The following is a 20770-nucleotide window of genomic DNA, read 5'->3' on the forward strand; positions in this document are numbered from 1 at the left end:
GGAAATCCTGTCTGACCGAGGCACCCAATTCACAGCCGAATTGACCCAACAACTCTGGCAGGTCTGCAAAATTAAATCCCTTCTGAGCTCCCCCTACCATCCCCAGACGAACGGACTTTGTGAGAGGTTCAACGGAACCCTCAAACAAATGCTCAAAACGTTCACTCAAGAATACCGAGATTGGGAACGCTTCCTGCCGCACCTCCTGTTTGCCTATCGGGAGGTGCCCCAGGAAACGACAGGGTTCTCTCCCTTTGAGTTGCTCTACGGAAGAAAGGTACGGGGCCCCCTAAACCTGATCCGGGAGCACTGGGAGGGAGAGACAGAAACTGACGGTGTCCCCATTGTGCCATACGTGCTGGAACTCAGAGACCGAATGGAGCAGCTAGCCAGATCCGTGCAGGCTAACCTCCAGTCGGCCCAGAGAAGACAGAAGGTATGGTACGATCGGGGGGCCCGAAGGAGAATCTTTACCATAGGACAAAAGGTGTTGGTACTTAAGCCGGTAAAGACAGACAAATTGCAAGCATCATGGCAAGGCCCCTACCAGATTGTAGAGAAACGGGGCGATACAACTTATGTCATAGCCAGTTGCCACGACAACAACCTTAGGAGGACGTTCCATGTAAACATGCTCAAAGAATACTTGGAGCGACCCGAGAACGTGACAGCCGTATGTTGTCCTCCCCAGGAAGACCCCGACAGTCTACCCATCCCCGACCTATTAGAAAAGAGTCCCCCCACAGGGATAGTATCCCAGGTTCAGATAGGAGACCGACTTAACCCCACTGAAAGGGAGCAGCTCAATACACTCCTCCAGGCCAAACACCGCACCTTCTCCCAGAAGCCAGGGTACACTACCCTAACTACCCACCAGGTCGACACCCCCGGGCAAACACCCTTACGCCAGCCCCCGTATCGCATCCCCGAGGCAGTTAGAACAGGAATGAAGCAGGAGATAGATGAGATGCTCCAACTCGGGGTGATTGAGCCCTCCGATAGTCCCTGGGCCTCCCCGGTTGTCCTGGTACCCAAGAAAGATGGGACGACCCGGTTCTGTGTAGATTACCGGAGGCTCAATGAAAAAACAGTGACGGACGCGTACCCGATGCCCAGGGTAGACGAGCTACTCGATCGTATAGCCAGGGGAAATTACCTGACCACTATCGACCTCTGCAAGGGTTACTGGCAGATTCCCCTGGCCCCGGAGGCTATCCCCAAGTCGGCATTCGTCACCCCATTCGGCTTATACCAGTTTAAGGTAATGCCGTTTGGGATGAAGAATGCCCCAGCTACATTCCAGCGCTTGGTGGATAGGCTCCTGGATGGCTTCCAGAGTTTTGCCTGTGCATACCTGGACGACATAGCGATTCACAGTGAGTCCTGGGAGGACCACTTAGCTCATGTAGGAATGGTTCTGGATCAGATCCGGGCTGCTGGCCTGACTCTGAAACCAGAAAAATGTCACTTTGGGATGGCCGAGGTACAGTACCTGGGTCACCGGGTGGGGTGCGGAAAACAGCGACCAGAGCCAGCCAAGATAGAAGCTGTTGCCAATTGGCCCACCCCCATCACTAAAACCCAGGTTCTGGCCTTTCTGGGCACGGCAGGGTACTACAGACGATTTGTACCCGACTACAGCACACTTGCCAAACCCCTGACTGACTTGACCAAGAAAAACTTACCTCGACAGGTCCTGTGGTCTCCCCACTGTGAAAAGGCTTTCCAGGCCCTCAAAAACGCTTTGGTTAATGCTCCTGTCTTGGCGGCTCCAGCTCTTAATAAACGTTTTATCGTCCATACAGACGCTTCCATGTTCGGGCTGGGAGCCGTCCTCAGCCAAGTAGGTGAAGATGGAGGGGAGCATCCAGTTGCCTACATCAGCCGGAAGCTCCTACCCCGCGAAGTCAGCTATGCAGCGGTCGAAAAGGAGTGTTTGGCCTTGGTGTGGGCATTAAAGAAATTGACTCCCTATTTATATGGACAAGAGTTCACTCTGGTCACCGACCATAACCCGTTGGTGTGGCTAAACCGGGTCTCTGGAGATAACGGCAGGTTATTACGTTGGAGTTTATCATTGCAACCCTTCAATTTTACCATTACCTACCGACCCGGGAAACAGAATGGCAACGCGGACGGGTTGTCCAGACAAACGGACCTCAGCCCAGCATAACCAGCGGTCTGGACAGCCTTAGTCTGCCCCGAAAAGGGGTCAGACGGTGTCTGCCAGAGTGTTCCACAAAAAGGGAGCACTGTTACAAAAACCTTATTGAACTATGTGCCTTTAAATGTTAGTTTCACTTGTCTGACTTATTTGCAGTCGTTGGTATGGTTCAGCACGAATCCTTTGTGTAAACGTATAGGTGGCCGCCATTTCAGGACTTTGCACGTGTTCGCGGCCATCTTACGCACGACCAGCGGTGTTTGCCAGCAATCGTCTGGAACTAAAAACGGAGACGCACCCAGGCGAACACCGCTGAGACCTCCAGGATAGTATAACTTCGTGCTGGACCTACCGAGCAGCTCACCGTTCGGTAGGACGATTAACCTTCGCAGGGGGAGTACAGCGACCCCCAGGATACCTATGGATGGCAATGGGTTCGTGGAGTTTCACCGTACGAACGGAGACCGACCGCAAGGCCTAAACGTGTGGAACCATTTTCGGCCAGGAAGTCTGTGCGGTCGGTCAAAACTTTGAAAACCCATAACTCTCGAACCCTTCATCCGAACGGGTTGGTTTTCGGATATGTTGCTCCCCTGAACAAGATCTGTACAGCGGTGTAGGATTTAAAGGGGTACCCCCTGGTTTTGGGGTACATCCAGAACTTGGTTAGAAATATGTACTGCATAATTATGTTAACTGTTTATCTGAGGGGAGGAGATGTGTGGGAGGTATCCAATATGTGATTGGTGATTTTATGCCTCCCCCTGGGAGTATCCTTTTTGTATGTAACCACAATAAAAAGCAGGCTGGTCAGCCCAGTCCTCAGTTCTTACTTGACCCTCAAATCGCAGCCTCGACTCGTTTTGTTGGGCAGAAAGGTATCCTAGCTATACTATAGCTAGTGGGATTGTTCTACACTTACAGGACTCTTATGGAATATTAAGGAAAGCCTCTCTCTCCTCTTCAGCAAATAGGAATCCAGACGACTAAGCGGTCCAGCTCTCAGCAAGCCTAAGGGTAACCGTAACACTGAGACACTAGGGACACTGGCTGGGAGGCATGGGGACACAGACACTTGGGGACACTGGGAGACATGGGGGCACTTGTGGACATAGACATGGGGACACTGGGAGACATGGGGACACTAAGATATTTGGGGATACTGGGAGACATGGGGACACTAGGGACACAGAGACATGGGGACACAGACACTGGGAGACATGGGGACACTAAGACACTAGGGACACTGGCTGGGAGACATATGGACACTGGGAGACATGGGGACACTGAGACACTGACTGGGGGACATGGGAACACAGACATTTGGGGACACTGGGAGACATGGGGACACAGACATTTGGAGACATTGGGAGACATCCGGACACAGACACTGGGAGACTAGGGGACACTGGGAGACATGGGGACACTGGGAGACATGGAGACACTGTGTCCCTAGTGTTTCTGTGTCCCAATGTGTCTACCTATGTCTCACATCATCCCCATGTGTCTCAGTGTCTCCATGTCTCAGTGTCCCCACGTCTCCCAGTGTCCCTTAGTGTCTCAGTGACACCATGTGTCCCCTAGTGTCTCAGTGTCCCCATGTCTCCCTGCTGCCTTTCTCCTCATTTCCCCATAGCTGAAGTCTGTCTCTGCAGGCTGGGAGCTGCTGTCTGAACTCTCTGTGCTGTGTAACTGCTCCCCCGCGTATCAGTGAGTAGAGAGAGGCAGGGAGGGATATGCTGTAACTTCCTCTCCCTGCCTCTCTTCATAAATAGTGACCCCTACTGGCCAGGGCTGGTATTGCAGAGTAATCTCTGTTTATACTGAGAAAAATATTTGCATTTGTATTGCCGGTATTACTGCAATACCATCACGGCCAGAGAGCCTCAAATACCGGCTGTGCCTTAAAATACCAGTCAGGTGGCAAACCTAAGAGTAGTGTGTAAGAAAAAAAAAAAAAGTTTTTTTTTTTATGGGCCTATTCCATGGGCCTGGAGCTGCAGCTCCATCAGCCCCTATGTTAATCCAGCCCTGATTAGGGACGCCACTCTCCAGCACCCAAAAGCTAGGAAACTGGAGGATGGCTGTATAAGAGTATATTTTGATCCGTATGCAGGGCCGGATTAACATAGGGGCTGATGGAACTGCAGCAGAAATTGGATGTATCCTCTGCTATATCGCCTATATAGGGTCCTTTTGCCATCGACCTCTTATACCCAATTGCCCCGGTTCTACAGCTGGTGCCCGGATCCAACTGCGGAGGCAGTGGAAGGCTTCCTACAAGACTAGACCAGCTCACCTTCCCCCTGTTTGCCATGATCCCTCGGGTCCTGCTCCAAGTTCGCCGCCAAAAGGACCTGATCCTATTAACCCCATTCTGGGGGACCCAATCCTGGTTCCCACAACTCCTGTAACTGGCGGTAGCCGTACCCAGAGTGCTGCCATCTCTACCAAACCTCCTCCTGGACCCATCGGACCTCCTGCATCCCCTCCTAGCGGACGGGTCGTTACTGCTGCTCGCGTGGAGTACTTCGGGAGTCCCTGGGAAATCCAATGGGTTTCGGACGCAACTCAACGCCTCCTGGCTGACGGGCTCCCGGGACTAGACGAGCATATGGGACCGCTTGGAGAGCTTGGACTGGCTGGTGCCTGGCTCGAAACTTGGATCCCATTTCAGCACCTGTGACTGAGATCCTCCTATTCCTGACTTCATTATTTGAAGCTGGTCGGGCATATCGCACGATTAATTTGTACAGATCGGCCATCTCCTCGGCTCGCCAAGGATTTGTCGGCAGCCCAGCAGGCCAACATCCGTTAGTGTGCCGCTTACTTAGGGGCTCATGCCTGTCTGCCCCCCTAGACCTTGTTACTTAACTACATGGGACGTTTCCTGCGTTTTGTCGCTGTTCTCCACCTGGCAGCCTAATGAGGAGCTCTCTCTGCGACAGCTGTCGGCCAAGTTGGTCTCCCTGTTCTGTCTCATTTCATGCAAACGGGTATCGGATGTTCGTGCCCTGGACTATGATGCAAGGTCTTTCACTCCGGACGGGGTGACGTTTAACATCTCCAGACGCACCAAGAACGCTATTCAATTGGTTTATTATCTGAGCTTCCCTGGTACTCCGGCCCTATGTCCGGAGGCCTGCTTACGGGAATATGAACTTCGGACGAGCGCACATCATGCAATGTCGTCTCCCCAGCTCTTTCTCTCGCTTCATCGCCCCTTTTCCCCTGTGTCCAGTACTACTTTGGCTTGCTGGGTGAAATGGGTGATGTCTCTGGCCGGCGTGGATACGTCCATCTTCGGTGCCCACTCAGCCCGAGGGACATCGGCCACGTCCATGGTGAATTCAGGTGCACGTCTGGAAGACCTGATGAGGCTGGCCAACTGGTCCCGCGAATGCACTTTTCGTGAGTTTTACTTTCGACCTCTGCCTCACGTTTTTTCTCCGGTTATTGATCAGCTTTAAACTTGCAATATGAGCCTCCGTGTCTTGACGTAAAATTACATGATTTTGCTATTTCATGACGAAAAGTCATGATTTTATGAAAGACACGGAGGCAAGTATTGTCCCAATAGTTCCCTGTTTTACCCCACCCGGTTGTTTATTCTCTCCTAGAGATTTTCCAGGGTTGGTAGGTATTCATTATGTGCTCTGGGTTTTGTATAGTTTCAGCCGTTTATTAACCTGTTCATGTTACATGAGTATCCGATATGCCTATGTTGAATTATGCACACTGTGTTGCTTCTGTCTAGATATAAAATTATGTCTTGGCAAGCGCACTTTGGTTCAAGTGCCGATTTAACCGTTCGGCTCCTGTCTTTTGTGTTTTCACAGGTTGATTCGATGTTGATCAAGGGTCTTCATCACTTCATCACTTCTCTCTCGGCTTCACCAAGTGGCCAGGAAGTTTATGGACAGTGCTGTGATGGGCCCCTCACTGTTGGAATCCTGTTTACTGATGGATCGGTCCCAGTTTCGTTATGGTTCCTGATCGGAGTCCGCCTCGATTTTGGGTCGCCTTTTCTATTTGGTTTGGACTGTTTCATCGTTCCTGTTTTGTGGTTTTTGTGTCGCATCTCCAAAGAAAGAGGAAATGTGTGGGGATATACTGACTATTATACTGCGACTTGGTATGGGAGTGGTCTATCACTATGGTTACCATTTTTTCTTACTGTTGTATTCTTTGCTGCTATTGGTGGACAGTAAAGAAAGGGTTAAGCAATATGAGCCTCCGAGTCTTTTATAAAATCACGACTTTTCGTCATGAAATAGCAAAATCATGTAATTTAGAAGCATAATTGTTTTGTCTGGCTAAGGCAATTGTGATTCTAAGTACAGTTGGACCTCAGTGTACAAACAACTCGGTTAATATAATTTTCGGTTTACAAATGAAAATCCATTGAAAATAATGCCTCGGTTTACAAATATTTTTCGCAATACAAAGCAAATTTCCCAAGGATGCATTGCACTTGGTAGGTTTATAGCACCGCCCCCTGCATGCTGGAGACTGTGGGTAGCACGTGGCGTCGACTGTGGAGGTGTTGGAGCGGCTTTTGCATCGAGTTTTGGAGCCTTTCTGGAAATTGTTTGCAGTTTTTTTGGGACTTTTTGGTGCATTTCTCAAGCTGTGGAAAGGTAGGGAGCTGAGCTTTGTCATTTGCATGCCTTTTATTGTGTGTTCTGCATTGTGGGTTTGTTTCCATGCAAGCTCATTTTGACTTTTTTTCTGACCTCCCGAACGGATTAATTGGTTTTCAATGCATTCGTATGGGAAACCGCGTTTCGGTTTACAAATTTTTCGCAATAAGAAACGTCCCGGAGAAATAATTAAATTTGTAAACCAAGGTCCCACTGTATTTGATTAATAAAATCTCAATTATACATATAGAATTGTTGTTTTTCATTATATGGATTTGAATTTGATATTTTGGATTTTATTATTATACATTAAAAGTTATATTTTAGACTTCTGGGCTGGTGTTTCTTTATATGTTTCATTGTTTAATATATTTGTTCAACATTATATATAAACACAACCTACATTCAAAAACTGACAATATTCACAATTGCATGCATCCGTTCAAATGCCAACAGTACATACAAACACCCTACATTTGAAAGCAAACACTACACACAAGTACACCACTTCATTCAAATGCCAACACTACACACAAATACACCTGACCCCTAAATTCACACACATAGCCCATACAAAAACTTGCTTACATTCAAACAAACATTGCTCAGTGCTGAATAGAACCATGCAAGGGTGGGCAGATAGTAGATCCCCAGCTAGCAATGCTTTTGGGTATTTGTAAACACGGCCGGTGCAAGGATTTCTGCCGCCCTAGCTATAGATCCATTTTGCCGCCCCCTTCATGTCACTCACTCACTGACAGACACACACTGGCAGACACACACGCTCACTGACACGCACACAGACACACTCACTGACACACATACACTCACTGACACACACACACATAGAAACCCACTGACAGACATACACTCACTTACTGACAGACAGACAGACACACACACACACTCACTGACAGACACACACACACACACACACACTCAGTGACAGTCAGACACACACACCCACACACACACACAGACACTCACTGACAGAAAGACATACACTCACTCACTGACAGACACACAGACAGACATATACTCACTGACAGACATTCACTCACTGACAGACAGACACACACACACACAGACAGACACTCACTGACATACATACACTCAATCACTGACAAACACGCACACAGGCAGACACTCACTGACACTCACAGGCACTCACTGACACACACACACAGGCAGACACTCACTGACACACACACAGACACACACTCACTAACATTCAAACACTCACTGACAGACAGACACACCCACTCACTGACACACAGACTTAGACATCCAGCCTCCCTACCTCCCTGGGGTCCAGTGTGGGGCAGTTTCTCACTCCTCCAGCGCGCTGTTTAGTATGCCGGGGCCAGAATGACGTCATATTCCGGCTCTCGGCATCACAGAAGGCGGCAAAGGGAGGAGTGGGAAGCTGCATGAACAGCCCCCCTCGCCGCCCACAATAGAGCAGCCTGCCTCCTGTCCCCCTCTCCTCCGCTCACCGGTATTTCTGGGCAAAACAGGCACCTGCCATCAAGGTAAGCAGGTGCCTGCTCTGCCTTACCTAGCAGAGCTTCGGGGGCAGCCTAATGTGGCCAGATGGCCACCTCCTGGTCCCCCTGTGACAGGGATCCACTGGGCGCCCCCACTTTTGGGCGTCTGGAGGATCGGCCCTGCGCTGGAGAGGGGGTGGCTTCAAGAGCCGCTCGTCCAGTGCTGCGAACCCAGACAGGGGGAGCCCATCAGACAATATCCCGGTGGGTGCCCCCTTCAGGCCGACGCCCTAGACGAATGCCTAGTTCGCCTAACGGTGGCGCCGGCCCTGGTTGTACGACAGATTAGGATCTTCATTTTGATAGATATGGGGTTCTAAATACTTCTTGCACCAGGGCCCTCTCTAAGTTGGGGGAATATCTAAAATAGCTTGCAAAAGTTGCAGATCTCTTGTCTGAAGCCTTAGCAAACCCTAACATCGCCCAGACTTTCTGTGACTGTCCACACTCCTCACACATACATTGCTTTAGGGCTCTGGGGTGTCTATTTAACAGGAAGCGAAATTTAAAATAGGAGAGACAAATAAGCAAGTGATTAGAGGCTGGGAAGTCATGGGACATGTTATTGGGACTAGTGACATAGGGATTGGAATGGCACAGTAGGAGGCCATGTGGAATTAAATGAGATGAGGTAGAAAAAATAGGATTCTTTCAGTAAACTGACATTTATTTTATTTAACAATAATGTAACATTTGAGTCCACATTGTAATAACCGGCTTGGCAATGAGAGAGGCGCAGTAAGAAGTCAACCCGGCCAGTGAGGGGTTAATGACGCCATCCCGTTTCCCTGCCAACCAAGCACTCAGCGCAATTCTCGAAAACGTCGCAGTTCTCGCGAGATCTCAAGGTACGGTTACTTAGCAACCGGAGGACTCCAACTGTACGAACCTGCAAGCGCAGCTGCAGCAATGGAGGGAGACATGGCCAGCTACTACCTGGAGCGTATCCTTTACTGTGGAGACAGTGGCAGCCACACAGGGGGACAGGGGGACCGAGAGAGTCAGGGTGTTACTGGACATATACCATGGTGGTACTGCTGGCCTGGAGGATCCATGCTGAGCCTGCTTGTCATTCACAAGGGCAGGGAGCCTGCAGTGACAGGGCTAGCACTCATTGTATCAGCTGAGAGTGATGTGAGTGCTACCCCAGGGAGGGAACCTGCAATGACAGGGGTAGCACTTATTGTATCAGCTGAGAGTGATGTGAGTGCTACCCCAGGCAGGGAGCCTACAATGACAGGGCTAGCACTTATTGTATCAGCTGAGAGCGATGTGAGTGCTACCCCAGAGAGGGAGTCTGCAATGACAGGGCTAGCACTTATTGTATCAACTGAGAGTGATGTGAGTGCTACCCCAGAGAGGGAGTCTGCAATGACAGGGCTAGCACTTATTGTATCAACTGAGAGTGATGTGAGCGCTACCCCAGGCAGGGAGCCTGCAGTGACCGGGCTAGTACTTCTTATATCAGCTGAGAGTGATGTGAGTGCTACCCCAGGCAGGGAGCCTGCAGTGACCGGGCTAGTACTTCTTATATCAGCTGAGAGTGATGTGAGTGGTACTCTGGGCAGAGAGCCTGCAATGACAGGGCTAACACTCCTTTTATCAGTTGAGAGTGATGTGAGTGCTACTCTGGGCAGGGAGCCTGCAATGACAGGGCTAGCAGTCCTTGTATCAGCTGAGAGTGATGTGAGTGCTACCCCAGGCAGGGAGCCTGCAGTGACAGGGCTAGCATTTATTTTATCAGCTGAGAGTGATGTGAGTGCTACCCCAGGCAGGGAGCCTGCAGTGACCGGGCTAGTACTTCTTATATCAGCTGAGAGTGATGTGAGTGCTACTCTGGGCAGGGAGCCTGCTATTACAGAGCTAGCACTTATTTTATCAGCTGAGAGTGATGTGAGTGCTATTCCGGGCAGGGAACCTGCAATAACAGGGCTAGAACTTCTTATATCAGCTAAGAGTGATGTGAGTGCTACCCCGTGGAGGGAGCCTGCAATGACAGGGCTAGCACTTCTTTTATTATCTGAGAGTGATGTAAGTGCTATTCCGGGCAGGGAGCCTGCAATGACAGGGCTAGCACTTATTTTATCAGCTGGGAGTAATGTGAGTGCTATACCGGGCAGGGAGCCTGCTATTACAGGGCTAACGCTTCTTTTATTATCTGAGAATGACGTGAGTGCTATCCCAAGGACAGCTGAAGCACAATGTGGACCAGTCTTAGCAGTGGTCCAATAAAACAGTGATGGCTTACCCCTGGGAACCTATGATATACACAGTATGCATTAAAATGATGATTAAAAACAGCTCCCAAATTTTTTCTTTTTTTTTACACTGTATATTTCCTGTAAACTGGAGCATAGCAGTTACTTGTGGGATGTATAGTTCAGCAGAACTTGCTCAATACATTTAATTCATGATTTTTCATGGATAAAACTTAGTGGCTTGTAATTTATATGGCGGCAGTACGGCTTTCTCACAGAATGCTTTAAGAGGTATTGTAAGTGTGATGTAGGGCAGCCAGAGGCTGTTGTGTAAAATGCTGCCGCAGTTATGAGCAGGTTGAATTGAGTGAAGGTCAGTGGTAGGAGAACGTCTGATGATACTTAAAGGATGACAGCAGTGTAAATTGCCAAAGTCAATGCAGAAAAACAGCAGACTGCAGCGTTTGCCACTAGAAAGCGTAGCTTTGTGATCACAATTGTGGCACTGTGCAATCAATCTTGTTTTTCATATTATTTTGCCTGTATTGTTTTTTCTTTTCTTTTAATACCATAATTCCTTTTGATCTCCCATATTCATCACTTCCTCATTAACTGCTGATCTCTTCTGTAGGATTTTGGGAATTGCTATAGATGACAAACTAGACAACAATGCCAGTCAGCAGTTGCAAAGGCCCCCTTGTCCTACTCATCATTAATTTTACTTTTCCTCTTCTCCAAAATTAGTGTGTACCTTCCCTCTTGATTACTGTCCCTGATGTCTTGTCCTGTTACCACATCTCTGCGACCTTGCGCTTTCACCTTCTAACCGCCCCCATAGGTTTTTGTCCTTTGCAATCGTCCATCCATCTATCTTTGCATAGTAGTGTATGCCAACCTCCTAATTGCCTACCTTTTACTGCCATAGAAGAGGTAATTTACCCTGTTCCTCCAGTAAGAGCTATCAGCACTTCAGCACACTATTCAGCCATAACATAAAAGCCATTAACCGGTGAAATGAGTAACATTGAATATATTGTTACAGTGGCACCTGTCAATAGGTGGGATATATTAGGCAGCAAGTGAACAGACCGTTCTTGAATTTCAAGTGTTGGAAGCAAGAAAACTGGGCAAGCAAAAAGAGCTGAGTGAATTTAACATGGACCAAATAGTGATGGCTATGGATGGGTCAGAGCATCTCTGTAACGAGAATATACCCCTACACGCAGGATCCAGCCAAACAGAAGACAGCACAGAGGAGAGATACGTCTACCGGACCTTAGAGTGGCCGGACTCGACGTAATAGGAGAAGTACAGAGTCAGGAACGATCCGAGGTCAAGGGCACAGAGAGACAGCGTAAACGAGAACTAGCCGGGGACTGGTACACAGGAATCAGCAAGCCGGCAAACAGAACAGACAAGGATAAAGCGAAAACTAAGTCAGAATACAAAGCCAAGGTCAAATACGGAGAAACACAACTGAACACAACAAGCACTAAAGGGAACTGTAGCAGAAACCACGATAGGGCAAGGAACTAAGGGAAAAGGGTAAGTATAAGTAGCCTTCAAACTAATGTGATTGGCTCCTGTCACTACCACACCCCCAAAAGGTAAGTGTATGGGGTGATTGGCATGACAGGAGCCAATGGGAGCCTTTTTGCAATTTAGGCTCCCACTGTCTCTTTAAGAGCGCGCCCGAGACTCGCGGCGCGCTCTTAGCTGCAGGCGGGACACGTGACCGCATCTCGCGGTCACTGCCCGCCTTCCTGTTAGGAGAGTCGGATGAGGACCGCGCGCGGCTTGAAGAGAGGACTGCGGCCGGCCCCCGGATAAGGTAAGTAACGCTACAATCTCCAAAAGGGCAAGTCTTGTGTGGTGCAAGGAATGTTAACCGTTGAACCAGCATCAGGGTCATGGGCTACTGTAGCAGACTGGTCAGAGTGCTCATGATGACCCCTGTCCACTGCCCAAAGCACCTTCAATGGGGACATGATCTTCAGAACAGGTCCATGGAGCAATACAAGTAGGTTGCCTAGTCTGATGAATCGCATTTTCTTTCAGAACAGGCAACTGATTGGGTGCATCACAACAGGATGTACTATGGGAAGAAAACATGCAGGCAGTGGCAGTGTTATGCTTCTGTGCTATGGCCTACTGGGTCCTAGCATTCATGTGTATGTTATTTTGACATGTACCACCTATCCAGAGATTGTTGCAGACCATGTACACCCTTTCAAGCAAAAGCAATGGCGTTTAATAATGGCAGTGGCTTCTTACAGCAGGATACGGCAAACATTGTTTAGGTGGCTTCTTGGTCTTCAAATTCTGCAGATTTTATTCTGATTTGAGCACCTGTGGGATGTGCTGGAACAACAAATACTGTCTGTAGAGGCCCCACCTGGCAACTTGCAGGACTTAAAAGATCTGCTGCTAATGTCTTGGTGCCAGATACCACAGGACATATTCAGAGGTCTTGATCAGTCAAAGCCTTGATGCATCAGATCTGTTTTGGCAGCAAGAGGGGAACAGGTTATGGAGCTGTTTTGTTCTCGTCCCCTTTGCTTGTACCTTCAGCAATTTCAAATAATTCCCTTGATCTATAATCCAACATCTCTTCTTGATGACATTATGGAAAACTACTAGTTTTTCGTAAACGTGTATGAACTGGTATGACGTGTGTATTTTTTGTTAGTCTCAATTTCCATTGAAGGCCTCTCATTGATGCGTTCTCTCCTAGCCTTAGTCATAATTTTTTTTTAAATGGGAATTGAATTTTATCTATTCATTCTGCTAGCAAAATTATAATTTAAAGGAACACTCTACAGTTAGCAAAACAAGCATGTATTCCTAACATTATAGTGATCTAGAGGTTAAAGACCCCCCCCCTCCCCCAACTCCTCTTAAAATATTAAAATAAAAGTATTTTCTTTACCTTTAGACCATCTGCCCTTCGCTCTTGCCATGGCCAGCACTTCTTCCCTGGCTGAAATCATCAGTATACTAGCTATTGTGTATGAATGAAAATTCCCACACTGCACCAATCAGCATTTCCTCATAGAGATGCAGTGACTCAATGTCTCTCTGTGGGAGTGCTCAGTTTTTCCATGCCTACCTTGGAGACGCCAAGCGTCGGTCCTGCAAAGATTTCTTCAGAATCTCCAAGTGAAAAGGAAGCTGGAAGAGGATTCAAGAGAAGAGTATATGTACTGCCTGTTGCAGTGCTCAATACATCTTTGTTAGGCTTGTGCTGTAGTTTTATTTTGTGATATTACTTCTTAAAGCTGGTAGAAGTAAGAAAAAAGTGGGAGGCATCATAATATACGCCATATGGGATTTGGGGAATGAGGCGTAAAATGGGCTATTGATTGTGGTTGGGAATAGGCTATAGGGTATGATAGAGAATGGGCTATTCATTATATTTGGAGATCGGCTATTCATTATATGGGTTAGATTGTCTACTGGCTACAGTGGAAAGTGAAAATTGTGTCACAGACAACAAAAGGGGTTAATACATCTTTCCTTTCCTTCCCAGAATTCACACAGTTACTTCTGTGTTCACACACGCTGATACTTCCCATACATGCACACATACTCACCAGTCTTCACTCACACACACACATATATATATATATATATATATATATATATATATATATATATATACACACATGCGTAAATTGAAGTTTTTTGGGGGCTATCTGGGATACCAGGTCCCACCTGTATGTTGCTAGCGACTATGCAGTAATAGTCGTGACTGCTAAGTGGATAGCCTCCCTCAGAGGCGTAACTAGAAACAACAGGGCCACGGTGCGAAAATTGCCCTGGGCCCCCCCATACATCTACCTCCTACCCCACCTGTCTCCGCCCCCCCCCCACATGCAGACAAACAGATACACATGCAGACACATACATACAGATACACACACATACACTCATATACATACACAGACAGACACATACACTTACAGACACACACACATACACTCATATACATACACAGACAGACACATACACTTACAGACCCACACACATACACACAGACACATACACTTACAGACACACACAAATTATTAATATTAAATGTCTACCCAGACTCCCTACCTGGAGAGCTGGCGTGGATCTGTTCCTGGGGTCCAGTGGGGCTTCACTGCGGCGAAAGACAGAGTTCCTGTCAGACGCGGCAAGGGAGCTGTGTTCTCTCTGCTCTGCTCCTTCGCGGGCTGTCTACTGATGCCAGGAGCCAGAATATGATGTCATATTCCGGCATCAGCAAACGGTGAGCGAGGGAGCAGAGCAGAGAGAACACAGCCCCCCTGCCGCGTCTGACAGGAACTCTGCCACCCGTCGAGGGGGTCCATTAGGTGGCCACCTATTGGGCCTCCCTATGACAGGGGGAACACAGAGGGGGCGTCATCTAGGCGGCCCACCGTCGCAGGAGTTGTTGCTGCGGCTGGGCCCTCTGCCGTGAGGGGCCTGGACGCAGCTGTGACCCCTCCGACTGTGGTAGGCACGCCACTGTCCTCCCTTGTTTTACTGTAACATGATATTGATTCTCACAAGATTGTATTTGTTTCTTTTTTTTAGTGACTAATGGGGTCAGTAATAAAAAAAAAAGAAAAAAGTCCAATAAATATGTCAATTATGATAAAACTCTCCACAAAATGATATAGATAGAAAAAATACTATTGTTAATTACATGCATGTCTCTGGTTGGACTTTATGGGGGATCTGCGCTGCGTGCAGACATTCTGTGAAGTCATGTTTTCAACTTGATCCTGCCTTTCTGCAGGTACTGTTAGGAATGGTATGCTGTTTTAAAGAGCCATTCTAAAGAAGCATATTATGGCACTAGAAGAAGTGGAGAAGCTATCTACAAAATCAATAAGGGGAATGGAAGAATTTAGTTATGAAGAAAGGCTAACAAATTTAAATCTGTTTAGTTTAGAAAAACAGTGCCTCAGAGGAACTATACAAAGTCACCCATTCAGACAGGAAGAAAGAAGATTTATTTTAAGGAAAATGAAAGGGTTCTTTACAATAAGAACAATAAAGATGAAGAACTCTACTGCTTTATCAGAATCTGTACAGATTTTTAAACATTGACTGGATGAATTCTTGCAATAACATATTCAGGGATACAATATTAAATATGTGGGGTAACAGCTTCTTGATCCAAGGTGAGATGTGACTGCTATGCTGTGGTTGAGAATGATTTTTCTTCCTAGTGTTGTAAAAGTGAGGGGGTTTGCCTTTTTATTTTTATTTTTAATTTTATTTTATTTGCAGCAACCTCGAATACAGATGTGAGAGGCTGAGCTTGAAGGACGCAAGATTTGTTTTAGTCTGTTAAGACATGAATTTTTAAAACCTGGTATTTAGCAGTCTTATGGCTGTCATTGAGGAGATAAAGCAATATAAAAGTATATATATATTTTAATTTTTTTTATTCTTTATTTTAGCATGCATTTTGATTCATACATGAGTAGAATTACATTGTAATGTTTATGTATGCAGGATTATTCAGCATAGGGGTAGCATAAAATGTCATAGAAGAACATCACACTTTTTGTTTTTATGAAACCGGCTAAATTCAGTTGTCTGTTATCTAGTTGATAAGAGGAAACATGGATCTATGTTAAATGACACAAGTAGAGTAATAGATATAAGATGCAGGTATCGTAGCAGGAGTAGTATGCTAACTTTTAAGAATATATAGCAAGCTATCTCCAGGCTGGTCTAACATGCACAGAGTGCACTGTATGAGGCAATAGAAGACATGTAGGTTAAAGTAGTAAAACAAAAAGTAACAGCGAGAGACATAAGATAACACTTCAGGATGCATAAGTAATAAGCAGGGTTAAACTCCCTAACGTTAATCGCCTGGAATAATCAAATATGATGGCCATGAGCCTTGAGCTCGGGAGGACAGCTCAACCTATGCCAGTCACCAGTGTAGCAGAGTCCCGCAATAGGAGGTATTGTGACAGGTTTTCAGGCCATATAGCGTGAGGCGGGTTTCCTCCAGCACCTCCGACACTGAGAGTCCCAGCATTAATCTGCAGTGGCGCCTTCATGTATGTTGCCCTGCGTGGCTGTAGTGGATGCTACTTGCTCTGACTCCATCTTGGGGCCCTGTCTTCTGCTGGAGCCTTGGACTGTCCCTGCGGGATAAGGATAACCCGGTGGGGTGAGTGGTGAACTGGTTGTTACTGGGCAGGTGGGTGCCCCCGAGTACTTCGGCAAGTGTCATCTTCCATATGGGCTCCCTGTCTAGACAAAGAGACAGAGCTGTCAGAGAATCTGCAAACAAAATGCGTCCTGTGCCGAGGGATCGGCCGTCCCCCCCCATGCACCCGGGCACGCTTCAGTCCAGGTCGCACAGCCGGTCTGTGGTTCCTGCGGGCGGATCTTCAAGATTTGGGTGTCTCTGTGTGCCCAATCGGCTGCTGGTCAGTTCTCTGCTTCCAGTAAGCTGAACCCGAGCAAGAGCTGGCAATATGCCTGACCACACCAAAAAGTGGTAGAGACACCCCAAAAGGTCACTGGCCAGTCATTCTTAGGGCTGCTATTGTGCAGAGCACTGTTGAAGTACTTCTGCATTGGTTGCGTAGAGGGATCTAATCATGAGCTCAGGCTGAGTGGGATATTTTTTTGCTGGAACAGGAGCTACAAATTAGGACATTTCATGCTTCTGAAAATTGCTCTACTTTTAGCAAGCAGCATTCACAATGGGGGAAAGCAATCCCTTTTGGAATTTTTCCTTAAAATATCCATCACGATGTAGAAGTGAAAGATAGCCATGACAATGTGGTGGATGTAGAAACCACACTCCAAATAACGTACATTTTCATTTGTTTCTACTGTGTACCTGATAATCCAAGCAACAATGCCATCGAAGAGAGTTCTATCTTTCAAGTAAAGATAGGGAAGCATAAATAGACAGAGCCTCCCTAAATGTTAAGGACAAAGAAAAAAACCCAAAACATGAATAAATACTGCAAATTGAAATGATAGGGAGATTGAATTGAAATGATAGGGAGAGCCGTTTAAAATCCTGCAAGTTATATGTTGTAACGTGCTATTACTTTGTTTACTGTGTTCTTGTGATAACCAACAATTCTGCCATCTGCATCCTGTAAAGCACAGGTGCTAAACACTATTACCTCATTTAGCTGTTATAGGTTTTAAGTGCCATTTGTTGCTCACTTACAAGCATTTAAGCAACAGCAATCTCAGCAGCGAAGTTATTAAACTAAGAATTAAGAAATCATGCAATCATATGCGTTGATGGCTCTTTAAATTTATTATCCGTTTTTACTACTGGAGAGGTTTTTGTGTTTGCCCAGTTCACATTTATGATCCTTGTTTATTTATGTATTATTCTTTTTTTTTGTTTGTTTTAAGGATGATGTTCGAACACGCAGTTTCATTATCACAATTAATAATTATGCTCTAAATGAGAGCAGCAGGGAACACTTTTTTTTTTTTTCAGGATAGACTATTTTCATAATTTGCACCTGCTCATATATTTTCCAATATATTTTAGTTTTTTCTTCCCATCATATTCCCTGCCTTATTTTTTTCCCATGAGCTTGATTTATAGGGAATCTATGAGTTAAAAACTCAACTTTTGTTCCCCCAGCCCCTCTTCTTCCTGCCTTGTCTGCTTCATTGAGGAAGCCCCCAGTTCAAGACTTCTTCATTGTAGGATGGGAGAAAACAGGCGCTGTGTACACCGCTTTGGGTTTAAATTCTTCATAAGCATTTTAAACGCCTTGACATAAGGCAGCACCCAGGATCTCCAAGCACCATAAATTAATTAAGATAAAAACTCAAAATAGATTCACATATCAGTCATGATTGACCTATGAGCTATGTCCTAAATGCCTTATATGTCTAGTGTCTAAATTAGTTTTTGGAGGGAGGGGCCCATGGACCAGTTTCGCACCTGGGCCCCCTGTATTGTGTATACACCACTGCCTGGAGGCAATAAATGTAGCCCCAGCTGACTGAGGAGTCTGTCTCCCTGGTGTGGGCAGATATTAACCCTGCTCCCACAGCATTACAGCAATGTAATGTCCCCAGGATTTTAAATGCCTGTATTAACCACTTAAGGACATGCCATGACATTTTCCTTCATGCTGGCCTTTTATATCTTAAGTTGTGTCCTTAAGGTTTAAATGGCTGTAGCACCGATCTGTTTGAGCGCTGCATACAGTGCATAAGTCCATTTTGGTGCCATTAAATATGGCCCCAGCTAAAAGAGGGGATCACCACCTATATATTGATACCGAAGTCTCCTGCTGTGACCAAGGATTTATTCATGCTCACACCGCATTGCAGTAAATGGAGATTTAAATCCCCATTTAAAAGGCTGTATACAGCGCTCACAGTGAGCTCTGTATTCTGCTCATCTGTCTGTGGCCACAAAAAAAAAACCCAGCTTTCAGAGAGAAGCCCCAGGTATCAATATTTAACCTTGCTCAGAGAAAAACTATAGGATGTGTCAATACGTCCTTATGGCATTAAATCCCAGTATCATTAGGACATAATGACACCTCCTAATGTTGTGAAGTGGATAATATTGAACACGTTAGCCAAGTGTTAGTATAATTTGCAGTATATTTATGTTTTGATCTTGGGTTCATTGGTATTGGTTAGTAAAAATCTTTCCACTGCATAATTTAAAGGGAAGGATATATTTGGAATTAAACTAAGCTCATAGTATGGCGTTTTTGTTTTTTTATATTTGTAACAACCACAGTAGTTAAGTAGTGTGTTATCCAAAATTACCGTAACTACCCTAACACATCTGGTTTTATATATATATATGTGTGTGTATGTATGTATGTGTGTGTATATATATATATATAGCAAACAGCAATAGTGTTGAAGGGTATAAAAATTGTGAGGGGTGTCTATAAAATATCACCCTATGTCTTTAATTGCATGTGCATCAAGACGTACATACCAAAGACATAATCCCCAAACCTTTTATAATGTTGAATATCTACTGGAGAATCTTTAATACATATTAAAATGAAAAACATACATAGTGTAAAACCACACAAACACAGGTAAGTATTGTGTATACTATTCTATATCTGTTACCTTCGAATGAATCACAAACTTTGGCTTTTTTTTTTTTATTATTCTTTATTTTTGTGCATACGATAGCTTACACAAGCTTAATAATCATAGACAATGTTGAACAGAGCATGGCATTTCGAATAACAGCGCACCCTTTTTTTTAAGTTACTAGTAGACACATAAGGTAGAGTAGTCAAGCAATCGGTAACATATAATAAAACAATAATTGGAACTTAAGAGAGAACCTGAGATGCATATGTTGGTTCTGTATATTTTCATAAAACTAATACATTTAAGCTATTGATAACCCCCAAGGGTTAACCTGTGAATTTAGAGCAGTGCCAGCAGATGTGATCTTTGCAAAATTGGGTTATCAACAGGGTTTACACATGTCTGCATTTAGGTGTTGGATTAGTCTCCAGTAACATTTAAGTGAAGGCAGACAGCTAGTAGTTATCAAAACATAAATACATTTAAAACAAAAATCAAAACAATTACTATAACATCTTGGTACCAGTATGCAGGGTTAAGTCCTTGCTCGAGGGTATGCGACATTGTCAGCCAATACCTCGGCTCGGTAAGTCCCTTAGTTGCAATGCGAGGTGTGGTTTGTGCCCGGCGTCCCGCTTGTCCTTGGCTTCACTGGAGGGTAGTATCGTTGTTTCCCGGGTTTCTGGTGTCAGTAGTGGGCGTGGGTCCTTCTTCAGGTAGGACGAGTGTTAGGTAAATTAATATACTAAAGTAAAAATGTATAGCTGGTCACAGGCTAGACGTGCTGAGTGTAGTTACTTCTTGCCTTGAGGGAAGAGTGTCGTAGCCATAAAAAACTAAAAAGTTATAATTTCTCTTTTTAAAGAGAGAGGGAAAAAAAAAAAGGGGTGGTAAAGTAAAATGTTCTGGGTTTAACGTAAGTCAAAATAGGCTAGCGGCCATGTGAGTCACGGTTGGTGGCTGCACCTGTTCAGGTGGTTGCGGTTGCATAGGAATCCGATGTGCTCCGTCAGGGAACAAAAGGGGGGATGTTTGCAGGGTCCCAAGAGTGAGAGGGCGTTTCAGATTGATTATCACGGGTAAGTGCATCCAGGGGTAGCCCCAGGGCTGGTAGTATTGCGGCAGCCTCTTGGAGGTTGT

General features: G+C 45.9%; 1 protein-coding gene across 1 annotated transcript in view; it reads left to right on the plus strand.

Annotated features, from left to right (window-relative positions):
• The first annotated feature begins 9220 nt into the window (after window positions 1-9220).
• The window catches only part of SPAG16 (sperm associated antigen 16), a 969244-nt gene continuing 957694 nt past the window's right edge, over window positions 9221-20770 (plus strand). Inside the window, exon 1 of the mRNA XM_063429964.1 lies at window positions 9221-9297. Within this exon, the coding sequence (XP_063286034.1) occupies window positions 9264-9297 (34 nt within the window). The 5' untranslated portion in view covers window positions 9221-9263. The remainder of the gene's footprint in view (window positions 9298-20770) is intronic.

This window comes from Pelobates fuscus, chromosome 8 (genome assembly GCF_036172605.1).
Source record: "Pelobates fuscus isolate aPelFus1 chromosome 8, aPelFus1.pri, whole genome shotgun sequence".
NCBI classification, from domain to species: domain Eukaryota; kingdom Metazoa; phylum Chordata; class Amphibia; order Anura; family Pelobatidae; genus Pelobates; species Pelobates fuscus.